Raw genomic sequence first — 20534 nt, 5'->3', positions numbered from 1 at the left:
AAAAAAAAAACTGTGACCCTCCAACCTAAACCAATTTCTTTTCGTCCATGAACCTATCTACGGATCTCTTAAACGCCCCCAAACTAGGCGCATTTACTACTGATGCTGGCAAGGCATTCCAATCCCTCACCACCCTCTGGGTAAAGAACCTACCCCTGACATCGGTTCTATAACTACCCCCCCTCAATTTAAAGCCATGCCCCCTCGTGCTGGATTTCTCCATCAGAGGAAAAAGGCTATCACTATCCACCCTATCTAAACCTCTAATCATCTTATATGTTTCAATAAGATCCCCTCTTAGCCGCCGCCTTTCCAGCGAAAACAATCCCAAATCCCTCAGCCTCTCCTCATAGGATCTCCCCTCCATACCAGGCAACATCCTGGTAAACCTCCTCTGCACCCTCTCCAAAGCCTCCACATCCTTCCTGTAATGTGGGGACCAGAACTGCACACAGTACTCCAAGTGCGGCCGCACCAGAGTTGTGTACAGTTGCAACATAACGCTACGACTCCTAAATTCAATCCCCCTACCAATAAACGCCAAGACACCATATGCCTTCTTAACAACCTTATCTACTTGATTCCCAACTTTCAGGGATCTATGCACACATACACCTAGATCCCTCTGCTCCTCCACACTATTCAAAGTCCTCCCGTTAGCCCTATACTCAACACATCTGTTATTCCTACCAAAGTGAATTACCTCACACTTCTCCGCATTAAACTCCATCCGCCACCTCTCGGCCCAACTTTGCAACCTGTCTAAGTCTTCCTGCAAACTACGACACCCTTCCTCACTGTCTACCACACCACCGACTTTGGTGTCATCAGCAAATTTGCTAATCCACCCAACTATACCCTCATCCAGATCATTAATAAATATTACAAACAGCAGTGGCCCCAAAACAGATCCCTGAGGTACACCACTTGTAACCGCACTCCATGATGAATATTTACTATCAACCACCACCCTCTGTTTCCTATCCGCTAGCCAATTCCTGATCCAATTTCCTAGATCACCCCCAATCCCATACATCTGCATTTTCTGCAGAAGCCTACCATGGTGAACCTTATCAAACGCCTTACTAAAATCCATATATACCACGTCCACTGCCTTGCCCCCATCCACCTCCTTGGTCACTTTCTCAAAAAACTCAATAAGGTTAGTAAGGCACGACCTACCTGCCACAAAACCATGCTGACTATCACCTATCAATTCATTACTCTCCAAATAACTATAAATCCTATCCCTTATAATTTTTTCCAACATCTTGCCGACAACAGAAGTGAGACTCACCGGTCTATAATTCCCGGGGAAGTCTCTGTTCCCCTTCTTAAACAATGGGACAACATTCGCTAACCTCCAATCTTCTGGTACTATACCAGAGGCCAACGACGACCTGAAGATCAGAGCCAGAGGCTCTGCAATCACTTCTCTTGCCTCCCAGAGAATCCTTGGATAAATCCCATCCGGACCAGGGGATTTATCTATTTTCAGACCCTCCAGAATATCCTGCACATCCTCCTTATCAACTGTAATACTGTCTATTCTACTCCCTTGCAACCCAGTGTCCTCCTCAGCTATATTCATGTCCCCTTGCGTGAACACCGAAGAGAAATATTGGTTCAATGCTTCACCAATCTCCTCCGGTTCCACACATAACTTCCCTCTGCCATCTATAACTGGCCCTAAACTTGCCCTAACCAACCTTCTGTTCTTGACATACCTATAGAACGCCTTAGGATTCTCTTTAACCCTATCCGCCAAAGTCTTCTCATGTCCCCTTTTAGCCCTTCTAAGCTCGCTCTTCAACTCCCTCTTAGCCAATCTAAAGCTTTCTAGTGCACTACCCGAGTGCTCACGTCTCATCCGAACATAAGCCTCCTTTTTCTTTTTAACCAACAAAGAAACTTTTTTGGTGCACCACGGTTCCCTAGCCCTACCAATTCCTCCTTGCCTGACAGGGACATACCTATCACAGACTCGCAGTAGCTGCTCCTTGAAAAAACTCCACATGTCGGACGTTCCCAGTCCCTGTAATCTCCTAGTCCAACCTATGTTTCCTAATTCTCTCCTAATAGCCTCATAATTACCCTTCCCCCAGCTAAAACCACTGGCCCGAGGTTCATGCCTATCCCTTTCCATCACTAAGGTGAACGTAACCGAATTGTGGTCACTATCACCAAAATGCACACCAACTTCCAAGTCTAGCACCTGGTCTGGCTCATTTCCCAGCACCAGATCCAATATAGCCTCACCTCTAGTTGGCCTGTCTACATACTGAGTCAAAAAACCTTCCTGCACGCTTTGAACAAAAACTGACCCCTCTAACGAGCTAGAGCTATAACAATTCCTCTCCCCTCTCACCTTAAACCGATGCCCTCTAATTTTAGACTCCACTACCTTTGGGAAAAGATATTGACTATCTAGCTGATCTATGCCCCTCATTACTTTATAGACCTTTATAAGATGACCCCTCAGCCTCCTACGCTCCAGAGAAAAAAGTTCCAGTCTGTCCAGCCTCTCCTTATAACTCAAACCATCAAGTCCCAGTAGCATCCTAGTAAATCTTTTCTGCACTCTTTCTAGTTTAATAATATCCTTTCTATAATAGGGTGACCAGATCTGTACACAGTATTCCAAGTGTGGCCTTACCAATGTCTTGTACAACTTCAACAAGACGTCCCAACTCCTGTATTCAGTGTTCTGACCAATGAAACCAAGCATGCTGAATGCCTTCTTCACCACTCTGTCCACCTGTGACTCCACTTTCAAGGAGCTATGAACCTGTACCCCTAGATCTCTTTGTTCTGTAACTCTCCCCAACGCCCTACCATTAACTGAGTAAGTCCTGTCCTGGTCCAGTCTACCAAAATGCATCACCTCACATTTATCTAAATTAAACTCCATCTGCCATTCGTTAGCCCACTGGCCCAATTGATCAAGATCCCGTTGCAATCCGAGATAACTTTCTTCACTGTCCACTAAGCCACGAATCTTGGTGTCATCTGCAAACTTACTAACCATGCCTCCTATATTCTCATTCAAATCATTAATATAAATGACAAATAACAGTGGGCCCAGCACTGATCCATGAGGCACACCGCTGGTCACAGGCCTCCAGTTTGAAAAACAATCCTCTACAACCACCTCCGAAGCCAATTTTGCATCCATTTAGATACCTGACCCTGGATCCCGTGAGAGTTAACTTTATGCAACAACCTACCATGCGGTACCTTGTCAAAGGCCTTTCTAAAGTCCATGTAGACAACATCAACTGCACTGCCCTTCTTGATTACCCCTGCAAAAAACTCAATCAAATTTGTGAGACATGATTTTCCACTCACAAAGCCATGCTGACTGTCCCTAATCAGTCTTTGTGTCTCTAAATGCCTGAAGATCCTGTCTCTCAACATACCTTCCAACAACTTACCCACCACAGATGTGAGGCTAACTGGCCTGTAGTTCCCAGGCTTTTCCCTGCAGCCCTTTTTAAACAAAGGCACAACATTTGCCACCCTCCAATCTTCAGGCACCTCACCTGTGACTATCGATGATTCAAATATCTGTGCTAGGGGACCCGCAATTTCCTCCCTAGCCTCCCATAGTGTCCTGGGATACACTTCATCAGGTCCTGGGGATTTATCTACCTTGATGTGCTTTAAGACTTCCAGCACCTCTTTCTCTGTAATATGTACACTCCTCAAGACACCACTATTTATTTCCCCAAGTTCCCTAACATCCATGCTTTTCTTAACAGTAAATACTGATGAGAAATATTCATTTAGGATCTCACCCAACTCTTGTGGATCTGCACATAGATGACCTTGTTGATCCTTAAGAGGCCCTACTCTTTTCCTTGTTATTCTTTTGCCCTTTATGTATTTGTAGAAGCTCTTTGGATTCCCCTTTACCTTATCTGCCAAAACAATCTTGTGTCCCCTTTTTGCTCTCCTGATTTCTCTCAACTCTACTCATACACCCCCTATACTCTTCAAGGGATTCACTTGATCCCAGCTGCCTATGCATGTCATGTGCCTGCTTCTTCCTCTTGACCAGGGCCTCAATATCCTGAGTCATCCAAGGTTCCCTACTTCTGCCAGCCTTGCCCTTCACTCTAAGAAGAATGTGCTTACCCTGAACCCTGGTTAACACACTTTTGAAAGCCTCCCACTTAACAGATGTCCCTTTGCCTTCCCACAGACTCCCCCAATTAACTTCTGAAAATTCTTGCCTGATACCATCAAAATTGGCCTTGCTCCAATTTAGAATTTTAACTTTTGGGCCAGACCTATCAATCTCCATAGTTGCCTTAAAACTAATAGAATTATGGTCACTGGTCCCAAAGTGATCCCTCACTAACACTTCTGTCACCTGCCCTTCCTTATTTCCCAAGAGGAGGTCAAGTTTTGTCCCCTCTCTAGTCAGGCCATCCACATACTGAATAAGAAATTCTTCCTGAATACACTCAACAAATTTCTCTCCATCCAATCCTCTAATACTATGGCTGTCCCAGTCAATGTTGGGAAAGTTGAAATCTCTTACTATTGCCACCCTATTTTTCTTGGAGCTATCTGTGACCCCTTACATATTTGCTCCTCAATTTCCTGCCGACAAATGTATGTTAATGTTCCTAAGGGTTCTACCATTTACAGAATAATTCACACCTAAATATGATCTCCAAAATGCATCACCTTGCATTTGTCTGGATTAAACTCCATCTGCCATTTCTGTGTCCAAGTCTCCAATCTATCTCTATCCTGTTGTATCCTCTGACAATCCCCGGCACTATCAGCAACTCCATCAAGCTTGGTGTCATCCACAAACGTACTAATCAGACCACCCACATTTTCCTCCAGATCATTTATATATATTACAAACAACAGGGGTCCCAGCACTGATCCCTGCGGGACATCACTAGCTACAGACCTCTATTCTAAAAAACACCCTTCCACCGCTACTCTCTGTCTTCTATAACCGAGCCAGTTCTGTATCCACCTAGCCAGCCCACCCCGAATCCCATGTGATTTTAGTTTCCGTACCAGTCTGTCATAGTGGACCTTGTCAAATCCTTACTAAAGTCCAAATAAACTATATCCACAGCCCTTCCCTCACGAAATATCTTTGTCACCTCTTCAAAAAATTCAATTAAGTTGGTGAGACATGACCTTCCCCGTACAAAACCATGCTGCTTGTCACTGACAAGTCCATTTTCCTCTGAATGTGCAGACAACCTGTCCCTCAGTATCTTCTCCAAAAACCTCCCCATCACTGATTTCAGACTCACTGGCCTATAATTACCTGGATTATCCCTGCTTCCTTCCTTAAATAAGGGAACAACATTGGCTATTCTCCAGTCTTCTGGAACCTCGCCTGTGGTCAAAGAGGATGTGAAGATATCTGTTAAGGCCCCAGCTATTTCTTCCCTTGCCTTGCACAGTAACCTGGAATAGATCTCATTCGGCCCTGGGGACTTGTCTACATTAATCAATTTAGGATATCCAACATTTTCTCCTTTTGATATATTGACATTCTGAAGAGCGTTCACCCACCTATCCCTGACTTCAACATCTGTCGTGTCCTTCTCCTTGGTGAATACCGATACAAAATACTCATTAAGGATTTCACGCACTTCCTGTGGCTCCACACCTAACTCCCCTCTATTGTTCTTGAGTGGGCCTACTCTTTCTCTTACTACCTTCTTGCTCCTAATACACGCATAAATAGCCTTGGGATTCTCCTTGGACCCTGTTTACTAAAGACATTTCATGGCCCCTTTTAGCCCTCCTAATTCCATGTTTAAGTTCCTTCCTATTTTCTCCATACTCCTCAATGGCTTCATCAGTTTTTAGATGCCTAGACCTATCGTGTGCTTCCTTTTCCTTTTGACCAAGCTTACAATTTCTCTTGTCGTCCATGGTTCCCGAATCCTGCCATTTCTATCCTTCATTTTTGTGGGAATGTGCCTGTCCAACTGGCTTTTAAAAGCCTCCCACATGCCAGATGTGGATTTGCCCTCAAATAGCTGCTCCCAATCCATATTCCCCAGTTCCTGTCTAATTTCATGTGTCTTACATTGAGATAGGTTCCTGTGGGCCCCAATGAGATGTTGGCACCTGGTTCATTTTTCATTCTGTGTGTTGTGGCTTCTCTCTCACGCTCCAGCTTATTTGCTGATTTGAGATGTTTGTGATCTGGTGTTGGGACAGTTCATGTGCAGTGGGTGCTTGGGGATGAAATGATGGCTATCTGAAATGTCGTTTCATGGATTAACTGTATGGCCTGGTGTAATGCTGAGCACAGATCCCTGATTCCATTCCTGATCTCATCAGGAGAGAGAGGAGAGAAGGCGGCATTAACTTCAGAGTCAGTCAACAAAGTAACTGTCAACACTGTCACTCTCAGTAAGAATCAATACCTATCACTGGCCAGAGCTTCTGCTATTAGAGTCATAGCCAGTGTCTCCAGCACACCTAAGGCTTCTTAATAGCCTATAATTTATAAATGAGGCAGGAAGGGGAATCTGACTAATTGAAAGGCTCTTTCAGCGAGCTGGCACAGACAGGCTGGATTGAATGACCCCTAACCTTGCTGTGAGATAGTGTGAAGACCAAGGGCACATGGTGAATGTGTTTGCTGAACAATCCATGTTGAGCGAGGGAAATCTTGGGTGGGGTGCCTAGAAATGCGCCTGCTGATTTTCCAGACTGGTCTGGATGTAAGGAGTATCTTGGAGGAGTGACTGAGTAGATGATTGTTAAGGTCACTGTTGCTTTGGCCCGCAGCGCTCTCACCAATGTCTCTGACTCTTGTGTTTTGTTACAGGTCACCACTTTGATTACCAGTGGCTTTTTAATTATCAAAGTCATTCTTTCAATTCAGGTAGGAAGACTTTTATTTCATGATTGTTCCTCTCAAACTGTCCTTATTTTTGTGCTATGGGGCAGGCTTAATTGTACCTCATAAATGTGTAACAAAGTTGCCCAGTTCCTCTTGCCTTCAGGTCTGATGTCCCACTGATCTAATCTGCACATTAATTTCTGGCAGAATTCCCTGAGACTTCCTCTTTAGAATGGCCCTGCTTTCATTCACTGTGTCTGACTGTTAATGAGCCAGAGAGTTCATTCCTGGAAGCTCTGAAAAGAACCACTTCAAGTTTGATGCAGTGTGGTGTGTTTGAAAGTTTTTTATGTTTGGAAGTTTTAAAGTTTTATTTATTAGTGTCACAAGTAGGCTTACATTAACACTGCAATGAAGTTACTGTGAAAATCCCCGAGTCGCATTCTCCGGCACCTGTTCAGGTACACTGAGGGAGAATTTAGCATGGCCAATGCACCCAACCAGCTCATCTTTCAGACTGTGGGAGGAAACCGGAGCACCCGGAGGAAACCGACGCAGACACGGGGAGAACGTGCAGACTCCACACAGACAGTGACACAAGCCGGGAATCGAACCTGGGTTCCTGGCGCTGTGAGGCAGCAGTGCTAACCACTGTGCCGCCCTTAAGTAGTGAAGTCCTGGACACTGAGACTTTTGGCTTCCTGTCACAGTTCAGGATTCTTTGGTCATTTGTTCGATTGTCAGTACCAAACATGAGCTGCCTTAAAATGCCTTTTGCTTAAAGATGATCCCTGTGCAAAAGCGAGATGCTGCAGCTGCTGGAAACACTCAGGAGGTCAGGCACCATCTGTGGAGGGATAAACAGAATTAACATCTCACAGCTATGACCTTGGTCAGAGGTCGGGAACATCACAGAGAAGCTGTGAGGGACAAATAGCCTCCACACTGTTAGCAGGACAGATAATGCAGGAGTCTCTCCTGCTCCATCAATACATTTACCACAATGAATGGACACGGTCTCTTTCTGCAACAACATGCAAACAAATGTTGTACCGATCAGACCCAGTCACTCTTGTCATTCTCCACGCTCTCTGTTTTATCCACTGTGGAATTAAACAGGTTAGCAGCTGAGCCAATCATCAGCCTATCTTGTGCAACTTCAGGGAGATTACAAAATATATTTTTGTCAGAGATCTGGGCCAAGGTATTTAATTCCTGTGCCATGCGAGCAGATAGAGGGCAACGTGATTCATCTTCAGTAACCCAGACTGGCACCACTGAATCCCAATTCATAACATTCCCACCTGTCAATCAAAGTGGAAGGCAATCTAATAGATGGAGCAGGAGAGCGGCATGTCCTCGTGAGCCAGTCCCTCTCCAGGCCTGGGTCCCCGTGAGCCAGTCCCTCTCCAGGCCTGGGTCCCCGTGAGCCAGTCCCTCTCCAGGCCTGGGTCCCCGTGAGCCAGTCCCTCTCCAGGCCTGGGTCCCCGTGAGCCTGTCCCTCTCCAGGCCTGGCTTGTTGCTAGTGGGGAACCTGGTTGTTTGTGTGTCTGTGACAGATATTTTCTTGAGCTGCATATTTCCATGTTAGTGTGCTGTTTAATTGTCCTGCAGTAAACCTGTGATTTTGCTGTTCTCTAATGAGTGAGGCTGGTATTTATATGAATCCTTTGTTTATTCAGTTCCAGACCAGGGGTGCGTTTGGCTACGTTCTCCCAATTGTCTCCTTTGTTCTTGCCTGGCTGGAGACATGGTTTCTTGATTTCAAAGTATTAATTCAAGAGGCAGAGGATGAGCGATGTGAGTAAATGTTTCACCCTTGCTTAACTGAAGCAACATTGACCCTTTGCTGTTCTGTCCCTCTCTGTCTCTCTATCTGACTGTGGTGTACAGCACCTCCCAGCTGCTATAATTATTCTCTAATAATTACTTGTTATCAAACTGCGAGTAACAATTGGGTAAGAATGATAATGATGGAGTCATCAGACAGGATAGCTGATCACTGGGATTGTGTAATGTGTCAGTAATTGATATAAAACACAAGTAATCTTCCTTAGGAGCCAGCACTGTGAGGTTACAGCAATTTAATATTCACTGAATCGCCGGGGAATATAATTACAGCTATGATTTATACACATTATCTGCATATATTGAATGTATGTATACATTTCCCATGTACCTATAGTTGCAATCTGTGCATATATTCAGCTTTGCACATGTACAAGCAGCATTGTGTACATAGGTTAATGTGACACATTGCTGCATGAAATAACCTTTATGGTGAACATATACAGAAGTGATTGTCTATTAATTTCACGGGTTTAGTATGTTTCTGGCTGATGTCCCGTGACCTTACACATAGGAATTTGGGATTAACTGTAATATCTAGGGGTGAGGGATAATTTGACCAGGACACTAGATGTGGCTCAGTCCCCATTTTAAAGTAATTTTTACATTGCTGTGTTGTTGAAATGATTTATTGTCACATGTATTGGGATACAGTGAAAAACATTGTTTCTTGCGAGTTATACAGACAAAACATACTGTTCATAGAGTACATAGGGGAGAGGGAAAGATAGGCTGCATAGAACCAGAGTAAAAGATGGTATTAGAGGGTAGGCTGGTGACAGCTCGCAGACATCGCCACGTTCCAGCACCAGTTTTATTTTTATTTTCCAGAGCTTTGTGTAAGTCACTAAGGTCTCTTTGCCCATATTGATCTTTATTACCCCAACTAATTGTGACCTTCTCCTGGATGTAATGTAATTTGTTTATTGTCTGTTTCACAGTGTACCAGACACTACGCACACATTCTGTACACTCACCCCTTCTGTACCCAAGACTTGTATCTGAAGGGCTGTTCTATTCTCCGCCGGAATCCTTTGCAGGTACGTTACTGTGAGGAAGCTTCTCACTTCGATAACATGTCCTTTGGAGAGGGTCAGAGAGTGGCACGAGAGAGGCGGGGAGAAGGCATGTTGGGCGTTGTGGGGCAAGTGAAGGGGGCATGGGGAGAGAGAGGGGAGGGGCCACGGCTGGGGAGTGGCGGGGAGTGTGCAGAGAGACGGTTAGGTGGGGAGAGGCTGGGGAGAGGGTGGGTTGAGGATGTTTTTGGATGCTCTGTACAGTCTGATTGTGTTTGTAAATGTGTGTGCCCCTTGCCTCCTGAGAAACATCAACCTACAAAATATTAAACTGCGGGCTAATTTGGTCCAAGGATATTTAAAGCCTTTGTCTTATTCACTTATTCATAGAATGTTCCAGCAAAAAAGCAGGCCATTCGTTCCCTCAGTGTGTGTGCTGGTATTTTATTCTCACTTGTATTATAAACCTGCTTCATTTAACAGGCTCTGAAGATGAGTATGAAGGAGAAGGTGTTGAAAGGAGAGCAGTAACGCCCCAGGTAAAGGCTAAATGTTTAAAGCTAACGCTGATGAGATGATAAACTGCAGTTAATGGTGGGAGAGGGGTTGGGAGAGGGGATCTGATTTGATGTTCCAGTAATACTGCTGTTTGATCTGTAAGTATTACACCCTGCCTGTTCCCACCACCTCCCCTCTCCACCTCGTGTACCCACACTCCATTTTCTCTCCTTCCCAAATTGCAACACGTAATCTCATGGAGGAAACTAAAACAGCAAGACTCGTAAACTGGGAGACAGTCCAGCAAATTCTCCTTCAATCCCCCTCAGGTGATGGACCCCTGTCCAGGAGATCACCCAGACCGGGTGTGATCCAAACACTTGTCTTCTGTATGACCTGATTTCTGTCAAACTCCAGAGCTGTCCCAGCCCCCTCTGGGAGGTGATGTGGACAATCTGCATTCATTCCACCAGCTGGACACAGGGCAGAGTCGCTGACCGGCTCGGGGCGGGGAGCGAGTCGCTGACCGGGTCGGGGCGGGGAGCGAGTCGCTGACCGGGTCGGGGCGGGGAGCGAGTCACTGACCGGCTCGGGGCAGGGAGCGAGTCACTGACCGGCTCGGGGCGGGGAGCGAGTCGCTGACCGGCTCGGGGCGGGGAGCGAGTCACTGACCGGCTCGGGGCAGGGAGCGAGTCACTGACCGGCTCGGGGCGGGGAGCGAGTCGCTGACCGGCTCGGGGCAGGGAGCGAGTCACTGACCGGCTCGGGGCGGGGAGCGAGTCGCTGACCGGCTCGGGGCGGGGAGCGAGTCACTGACCGGCTCGGGGCAGGGAGCGAGTCGCTGACCGGCACGGGGCGGGGAGCGAGTCGCTGACCGGCTCGGGGCGGGGAGCGAGTCACTGACCGGGTCGGGGCAGGGAGCGAGTCGCTGACCGGCTCGGGGCAGGGAGCGAGTCACTGACCGGCACGGGGCGGGGAGCGAGTCACTGACCGGCACGGGGCGGGGAGCGAGTCGCTGACCGGCACGGGGCGGGGAGCGAGTCACTGACCGGCTCGGGGCAGGGAGCGAGTCGCTGACCGGCACGGGGTGGGGAGCGAGTCGCTGACCGGCACGGGGCGGGGAGCGAGTCACTGACCGGCTCGGCGGGGAGCGAGTCACTGACCGGCTCGGGGCAGGGAGCGAGTCACTGACCGGCTCAGGGCGGGGAGCGAGTCACTGACCGGCTCGGGCCAGGGAGGGAGTCACTGACCGGCTCGGGGCAGGGAGCGAGTCGCTGACCGGCTCGGGGCAGGGAGCGAGTCACTGACCAGGCCGGGGAGCGAGTCGCTGACCGGCTCGGGGCAGGGAGCGAGTCACTGACCGGCTCGGGGCGGGGAGCGAGTCACTGACCGGCTCGGGGCAGGGAGCGAGTCGCTGACCGGCTCGGGGCAGGGAGCGAGTCGCTGACCGGCACGGGGCGGGGAGCGAGTCGCTGACCGGCTCGGGGCGGGGAGCGAGTCGCTGACCGGCACGGGGCAGGGAGCGAGTCGCTGACCAGGCCGGGGAGCGAGTCGCTGACCGGCTCGGGGCAGGGAGCGAGTCGCTGACCGGCTCGGGGCAGGGAGCGAGTCGCTGACCGGGCCAGGGAGGGAGTCACTGACCGGCACGGGGTGGGGAGCGAGTCACTGACCGGGCCAGGGAGCGAGTCACTGACCGGCTCGGGGCAGGGAGCGAGTCTCTGACCGGCTCAGGGCAGGGAGCGAGTCGCTGACCGGCACAGGGCGGGGAGCGAGTCACTGACCGGCTCGGGGTGGGGAGCAAGTCGCTGACCGGGCCAGGGAGCGAGTCACTGACCGGCTCGGGGCAGGGGGTGAGTCGCTGACCGGCTCGGGGCAGGGAGCGAGTCGCTGACCGGCACGGGGCAGGGAGCGAGTCGCTGACCGGCTCGGGGCAGGGAGTGAGTCGCTGACCGGCGCGGGGCAGGGAGCGAGTCGCTGACCGGCTCGGGGCGGGGAGCGAGTCACTGACCGGCACGGGGCGGGGAGCGAGTCGCTGACCGGCTCGGGGCAGGGAGCGAGTCGCTGACCGGCTCGGGGCGGGGAGCGAGTCACTGACCGGCTCGGGGCAGGGAGCGAGTCGCTGACCGGCTCGGGGCGGGGAGCGAGTCGCTGACCGGCTCGGGGCGGGGAGCGAGTCGCTGACCGGCTCGGGGCGGGGAGCGAGTCGCTGACCAGCTCGGGGCGAGGAGCGAGTCGCTGACCGGCACGGGGGGGGGAGCGAGTCGCTGACCGGCTCGGGGCAGGGAGCGAGTCGCTGACCGGCTCGGGGCGGGGAGCGAGTCGCTGACCGGCTCGGGGCGGGGAGCGAGTCACTGACCGGCACGGGGCGGGGAGCGAGTCACTGACCGGGCCAGGGAGCGAGTCGCTGACCGGCTCGGGGCGGGGAGCGAGTCACTGACCGGCTCGGGGCGGGGAGCGAGTCACTGACCGGCTCGGGGCGGGGAGCGAGTCGCTGACCGGCTCGGGGCGGGGAGCGAGTCACTGAGCGGCTCGGGGCGGGGAGCGAGTCGCTGACCGGCACGGGGCGGGGAGCGAGTCACTGACCGGCACGGGGCGGGGAGCGAGTCACTGACCGGGCCAGGGAGCGAGTCGCTGACCGGCTCGGGGCGGGGAGCGAGTCACTGACCGGCTCGGGGCGGGGAGCGAGTCACTGACCGGCTCGGGGCGGGGAGCGAGTCACTGACCGGCTCGGGGCGGGGAGCGAGTCACTGACCGGCTCGGGGCGGGGAGCGAGTCACTGACCGGCTCGGGGCGGGGAGCGAGTCGCTGACCGGCACGGGGCGGGGAGCGAGTCACTGAGCGGCTCGGGGCGGGGAGCGAGTCGCTGACCGGCACAGGGCGGGGAGCGAGTCACTGAGCGGCTCGGGGCGGGGAGCGAGTCGCTGACCGGCTCGGGGCGGGGAGCGAGTCACTGACCGGCACGGGGCGGGGAGCGAGTCACTGAGCGGCTCGGGGCGGGGAGCGAGTCGCTGACCGGCACGGGGCGGGGAGCGAGTCGCTGACCGGCTCGGGGCGGGGAGTGAGTCGCTGACCGGCACGGGGCGGGGAGCGAGTCACTGAGCGGCCCGGGGCGGGGAGCGAGTCGCTGACCGGCACGGGGCGGGGAGCGAGTCACTGACCGGCTCGGGGCGGGGAGCGAGTCACTGACAGGCACGGGGCGGGGAGCGAGTCGCTGACCGCCTCGGGGCGGGGAGCGAGTCGCTGACCGGCACGGGGCGGGGAGCGAGTCACTGAGCGGCTCGGGGCGGGGAGCGAGTCGCTGACCGGCACGGGGCGGGGAGCGAGTCGCTGACCGGCACGGGGCGGGGAGCGAGTCACTGAGCGGCTCGGGGCGGGGAGCGAGTCACTGAGCGGCTCGGGGCGGGGAGCGAGTCGCTGACCGGCTCGGGGCGGGGAGCGAGTCACTGACCGGCTCGGGGCGGGGAGCGAGTCACTGACCGGCTCGGGGCGGGGAGCGAGTCGCTGACCGGCTCGGGGCGGGGAGCGAGTCGCTGACCGGCTCGGGGCAGGGAGCGAGTCACTGACCGGGCCAGGGAGCGAGTCGCTGACCGGCTCGGGGCGGGGAGCGAGTCACTGACCGGCTCGGGGCGGGGAGCGAGTCGCTGACCGGCTCGGGGCGGGGAGCGAGTCGCAGACCGGCTCGGGGCGGAGAGCAAGTCGCTGACCGGCTCGGGGCGGGGAGCGAGTCGCTGACCGGCTCGGGGCGGGGAGCGAGTCGCTGACCGGCTCGGGGCGGGGAGCGAGGAGCGAGTCGCTGACCGGCACGGGGCGGGGAGCGAGTCGCTGACCAGGCCAGGGAGCGAGTCACTGACGTTTTCTTCCTGCAGGAGAAGGAGTACGTGCGTCAGGGTCAAGAGGCGATGAAAGTGATGGAACAAATATTGGGCCAGGAGGAATACTGGAAGTTTGAGAAAGAGAATGTGAGTAACTTTGTGAGCTTGTTCAGAAGCCTCTGCTCTGCGCTTGGATTGTTGTATGTGGTTTCCAGCAGGGTGTTTGATTTTAACACATTTTCTGTACAGCACCCACAGATTTAACTGATAAACTGTTCAAATTTCTGAAATGGTGTTTGGAGCTGCAAAAAAGCAGAGTTGTACCTGCCTCGGCAGGCTGGACCGAGCAACTTAACTTGCTCATGGCCGTAGAAACACTAAATAAACTCCAAATGAAAATCCCATCTAAAATCACAACATCTTTATTTGCAATGGAACAGTTTAAAACACCCTTGTTCATTGTTTGTGTTAGAATGTGATTCCTGCCTCCCATCTCAAGTTGTTGAGACATGCTGTCATTTCCTGAGCACTCAGACATGTCATTGCCCAGTGCTCCAACTGGGCTGCTGTCTGCTCCTCACGGGGTTGGTGTAGGTTTACCCAATTGGCCCAAAGGGAATTTGTCTTCATCCCAAGAATGAGTCAGAAATCAGAGAGGGTCTCTGACTGTTTGGATGTTCTAGATATCAGCGGCACAGTGTTTAGCACTGCTGCTTCACAGTACTGCGGACCCGGGTTCGATTCCCGGCTTGGGTCACTGTCTGTGCGGAGTCTGCACGTTCTCCCAGTGTCTGCATGGTTTTCCTCCGGGTGCTCCAGTTTCCTCCCACAGTTGGAAAGACATGCTGGTTAGGGTGCATTGGCCGTGCTAAATTCACCCTCCATGTACCCAAACAGGCGCCGGAGTGTGGCAACTAGTGGATTTTCACACTAACCTCATTGCAATGTTAATGTAAGTCTACTTGTGACACTAATAAATAAGCTTATACTTCTGGGTGAGGAATTAATCTGAACCCCTTGATTAGATCATTCTCTCACATTCACTTCAGAATGTCTCTTGTCCTAAATGTGGATGAGGTTTTTGGTTGGTTGCAGTGAAGCTCCTGTGTGATGGTGCTGGCCAGCACTCGGGGCTGGGGTAAGGGTGTGATGTTTATGCTGTCGTGTCTGTATTTCCAATGCTTGGAGCTGTGGCCTAATGTGCAGAGGCCAGTGAGACAGGGATTGCTGTTTGCTGTATGAAGCCTGTCTCTAACACTGGTGAATGTCGATTGCACAAGGAGGGATTATGTTGTGGTTTGAGGATGTAACTAACCTGGATCTGTGTTGCAGGATAACAGCGATGTTGTTTACACTTTTGAAATCCCCTATCACGGCAGGAGTTTCATTCTGAAGGTAAGAGCTTTGATATTGAAGTACAGCAATAGGACCGGGCTTCCCTGCGTCTGAGAGAAGTAGATATACTCGAGGAAAAATTTCATTAAACGTAAAGTCTTCCTAAGATTCCCTTCAGCCGCAGTTTTAACTGTGACTGACTCAGGTCCATCTGCAGAATCAATCAATCTGCCTCCCTGCTGCAGCTTTTCCACCATAATGTCGGCACTGTTCCTGCGATAAATTCACTCGTTTGCTAGGGTACCTGTCCTGGGAGTGTTTGATGGGGACAGTGTAGAGGGAGCTTTACTCTGTATCTAACCCCGTGCTGTACCTGTCCTGGGAGTGTTTGATGGGGACAGTGTAGAGGGAGCTTTACTCTGTATCTAACCCCGTGCTGTACCTGTCCTGGGAGTGTTTGATGGGGACAGTGTAGAGGGAGCTTTACTCTGTATCTAACCCCGTGCTGTACCTGTCCTGGGAGTGTTTGATGGGGACAGTGTAGAGGGAGCTTTACTCTGTATCTAACCCCGTGCTGTACCTGTCCTGGGAGTGTTTGATGGGGACAGTGTAGAGGGAGCTTTACTCTGTATCTAACCCCGTGCTGTACCTGTCCTGGGAGTGTTTGATGGGGACAGTGTAGAGGGAGCTTTACTCTGTATCTAACCCCGTGCTGTACCTGTCCTGGGAGTGTTTGATGGGGACAGTGTAGAGGGAGCTTTACTCTGTATCTAACCCCGTGCTGTACCTGTCCTGGGAGTGTTTGATGGGGACAGTGTAGAGGGAGCTTTACTCTGTATCTAACCCCGTGCTGTACCTGTCCTGGGAGTGTTTGAAGGGGACTGTGTAGAGGGAGCTTTACTCTGTATCTAACCCCGTGTTGTACCTGTCCTGAGAGTGTTTGATGGGGACTGTGTAGAGGGAGCTTTACTCTGTATCTAACCCCGTGCTGTACCTGTCCTGGGAGTGTTTGAAGGGGACTGTGTAGAGGGAGCTTTACTCTGTATCTAACCCCGTGTTGTACCTGTCCTGAGAGTGTTTGATGGGGACTGTGTAGAGGGAGCTTTACTCTGTATCTAACCCCGTGCTGTACCTGTCCTGGGAGTGTTTGATGGGGGACAGTGTAGAGGGAGCTTTACTCTGTATCTAACCCCGTGCTGTACCTGTCCTGGGAGTGTTTGATGGGGACAGCGCAGAGGGAGCTTTACTCTATATCTAACCCCGTGCTGTACCTGTCCTGGGAGTGTTTGAAGGGGACTGTGTAGAGGGAGCTTTACTCTGTATCTAACCCCGTGTTGTACCTGTCCTGAGAGTGTTTGATGGGGACTGTGTAGAGGGAGCTTTACTCTGTATCTAACCCCGTGCTGTACCTGTCCTGGGAGTGTTTGATGGGGGACAGTGTAGAGGGAGCTTTACTCTGTATCTAACCCCGTGCTGTACCTGTCCTGGGAGTGTTTGAAGGGGACTGTGTAGAGGGAGCTTTACTCTGTATCTAACCCCGTGCTGTACCTGTCCTGGGAGTGTTTGAAGGGGACTGTGTAGAGGGAGCTTTACTCTGTATCTAACCCCGTGCTGTACCTGTCCTGGGAGTGTTTGAAGGGGACTGTGTAGAGGGAGCTTTACTCTGTATCTAACCCCGTGTTGTACCTGTCCTGAGAGTGTTTGATGGGGACTGTGTAGAGGGAGCTTTACTCTGTATCTAACCCCGTGCTGTACCTGTCCTGGGAGTGTTTGATGGGGGACAGTGTAGAGGGAGCTTTACTCTATATCTAACCCCGTGCTGTACCTGTCCTGGGAGTGTTTGATGGGGACAGTGTAGAGGGAGCTTTACTCTGTATCTAACCCCGTGCTGTACCTGTCCCGGGAGTGTTTGATGGGGACAGTGTAGAGGGAGCTTTACTCTGTATCTAACCCCGTGCTGTACCTGTCCCGGGAGTGTTTGATGGGGACAGTGTAGAGGGAGCTTTACTCTGTATCTATCCCCGTGCTGTACCTGTCCTGGGAGTGTTTGAAGGGGACTGTGTAGAGGGAGCTTTACTCTGTATCTATCCCCGTGTTGTACCTGTCCTGGGAGTGTTTGATGGGGACAGTGTAGAGGGAGCTTTACTCTGTACCTAACCCTGTGCGGTACCTGTCCTGGGAGTGTTTGATGGGGACCGTGTAGAGGGAGCTTTACTCTGTATCTAACCCCGTGCTGTACCTGTCCTGGGAGTGTTTGGTGCCAACGTTTCTCTCATTTTGATGACCATGCAAAAACAAACTGAATTAGAAAATTAAAATTTGAGTTTGGGTAATCCTGGTGGGTAGAGCTGAGTTTCACCCCAAACTGTACAATTCCCCCCTGAGGCTTGATTGGCTGCAATGGACTGGAGTATTCCCATGGTCATTTGTTTTCTACTCCATGTTGGCCTGATGTAGAGAGGGTCTTATCAATTTGTAGCAGAATAGAGGTCAGCGGGGGACACCGTTTGGGTTTAGAAACATAGAAAAACTACAGCACAAAACAGGCCCTTCGGCCCCACAAGTTGTGCCGAACATATCCCTACCTTCTAGACCTACCTATAAACCTCCATCCTATTAAGTCCCATGTACTCATCCAGGAGTCTCTTAAAAGTCCCTATTGAGTTTGCCTCCACCACCACTGACGGCAGCCGATTCCACTTGCCCACCACCCTCTGTGTGAAAAACTTCCCCCTAACATTTCCCCTGTACCTATCCCCCAGCACCTTAAACCTGTGTCCTCTCATAGCAGCCATTTCCACCCTGGGAAAAAGCCTCCGAGAGTCCACCCGATCTATGGCTCTCAACATCTTATATACCTCTATTAGGTCTCCTCCCATCCTACGTCTCTCCAAGGAGAAAAGACCGAGCTCCCTCAGCCTATCCTCATAAGGCATGCCACTCAATCCAGGCAACATCCTTGTAAATCTCCTCTGCACCTTTTCAATCTTTTCCACATCCTTCCTGTAATGAGGCGACCAGAACTGAGCACAGTACTCCAAGTGGGGTCTGACAAGGGTCTTGTATAGCTGCATCATTATCCCCGGACTCCGAAACTCAATCCCTCGATTGATAAAGGCCAGCACACCATACGCCTTCTTAACCACCTCCGCCACCTGCGGGGCCGATTTTAGAGTCCTATGGACCTGGACCCCAAGGTCCTTCTGATCCTCTACCGTACTAAGAGTCTTTCCCTTTATATTGTACTCCTTCATCCCATTTGACCTGCCAAAATGGACCACGACGCATTTATCTGGGTTGAAGTCCATCTGCCACTTCTCCGCCCAGTCTTGCATCCTATCTATGTCCCTCTGTAACTTCTGACATCCCTCCAGACTATCCACAATCCCACCAACCTTCGTGTCGTCGGCAAACTTACCAACCCATCCCTCCACTTCCTCATCCAGGTCATTTATGAAAATGACGAACAGCAAGGGTCCCAGAACAGATCCCTGGGGCACACCACTGGTGACCGACCTCCATTTAGAAAAAGACCCATCTATACCCACTCTCTGCCTCCTTTGGGCAAGCCAGTTCTGGATCCACAGGGCAGCAGCCCCATGGATCCCATGCCCTCTCACTTTTTCTAGAAGCCTTGCATGGGGGACCTTATCGAATGCCTTGCTAAAATCCATATAAACCACATCTACTGCCTTCCCTTCGTCAATGTGTTTAGTCACATTTTCGAAGAACTCCACCAGGCTCATAAGGCACGATCTGCCTTTGACAAAGCCATGCTGAGTATTCTTGAGCATACTAAACCTCTTTAAATGCTCATAAATCTTGTCCCTCAGGATCTTCTCCCTCAGCTTACCAACCACTGAGGTTAGACTCACCGGTCGGTAATTTCCTGGGCTATCCCTATTCCCCTTTATTTGACATCTTTGTAGTGTATCCAGCGCCACCCCCGCCGTGTCCTGCTCTTTGTTCAGATTGCCAAAGCTCAGAGTTGGTGAAATCATTGTTGACGTGTGTTTCCCCTTCAGGCATTCCTGCAATGCTCTGCAGAGCTGGTTTACCAGGAGGTCATTCTTCAACCCGAGAAAGTGGTCATTTGGAACAGGACGGTTACAGTTTGTCAGGTACTCCTCTTTCTGTAATCTCACACACCTCCTGGAAATGGTTAATTCCAGTGGGGCAATTCTGCTGAAAACAGCGAATCCAAGCTAAACTTTCAGAGGCAATGGGAACGGAGGGAAAATGTTTCAGCAATGCTTCTGGCAGTGGAGACTGGTGGGGCCAACCCCCTGGTCTCAGTTTGTAACACATTATTAAATTTGCTAAGTCCTTCACCTATCCTGCGTTTTATTCATTGTCATTCTTTCAGCACCTGCTGGGATGGCAGATTGACTTCATTCTCACTGGGATACAGTTCCACACACACTGACTCTCACTGGGGTACAGTTCCACACACACTGACTCTCACTGGGGTACAGTTCCACACACACTGACTCTCACTGGGGTACAGTTCCACACACACTGACTCTCACTGGGGTACAGTTCCACACACACTGACTCTCACTGGGATACAGTTCCACACACACTGACTCTCACTGGGATACAGTTCCACACACACTGACTCTCACTGGGGTACGGGTTCCACACACACTGACTCTCACTGGGATACAGTTCCACACACACTGACTCTCACTGGGGTACAGTTCCACACACACTGACTCTCACTGGGATACAGTTCCACACACACTGACTCTCACTGGGATACAGTTCCACACACACTGACTCTCACTGGGGTACGGGTTCCACATGCACTGACACTCACTGGGGTACAGTTCCACACACACTGACTCTCACTGGGATACAGTTCCACACACACTGACTCTCACTGGGGTACGGGTTCCACATGCACTGACTCTGACGGGGGTACAGTTCCACACACACTGACTCTCACTGGGATACAGTTACACACACACTGACTCTCACTGGGGTACGGGTTCCACACACACTGACTCTCACTGGGGTACAGTTCCACACACACTGACTGTCACTGGGGTACGGGTTCCACACACACTGACTCTCACTGGGATATAGTTCCACACACACTGACTCTCACTGGGATACAGTTCCACTCACACTGACTCTCACTGGGATACAGTTCCACTCACACTGACTCTCACTGGGGTACAG

The 20534-nt window shown here is 51.4% G+C and overlaps 1 protein-coding gene across 3 annotated transcripts in view; it reads left to right on the top strand.

Annotated features, from left to right (window-relative positions):
- stard3 (StAR related lipid transfer domain containing 3) overlaps nt 1–20534 on the top strand; it is a 39639-nt gene that overhangs the window by 10659 nt on the left and 8446 nt on the right. For all 3 annotated transcript variants that reach the window (XM_078224278.1, XM_078224281.1, XM_078224280.1), the window contains exons 5-11: nt 6827–6883; nt 8524–8641; nt 9631–9729; nt 10189–10244; nt 14070–14162; nt 15348–15410; nt 19376–19471. In XM_078224278.1, coding sequence (XP_078080404.1) covers nt 6827–6883; nt 8524–8641; nt 9631–9729; nt 10189–10244; nt 14070–14162; nt 15348–15410; nt 19376–19471 — 582 coding nt within the window. The remainder of the gene's footprint in view (nt 1–6826; nt 6884–8523; nt 8642–9630; nt 9730–10188; nt 10245–14069; nt 14163–15347; nt 15411–19375; nt 19472–20534) is intronic.

This window comes from Mustelus asterias, chromosome 11, assembly GCF_964213995.1.
Source record: "Mustelus asterias chromosome 11, sMusAst1.hap1.1, whole genome shotgun sequence".
Taxonomy (NCBI): Eukaryota; Metazoa; Chordata; class Chondrichthyes; order Carcharhiniformes; family Triakidae; genus Mustelus; species Mustelus asterias.
Note: the sequence above shows the minus strand (reverse complement) of the source record. Positions and strands in the feature narration are given on the sequence as shown.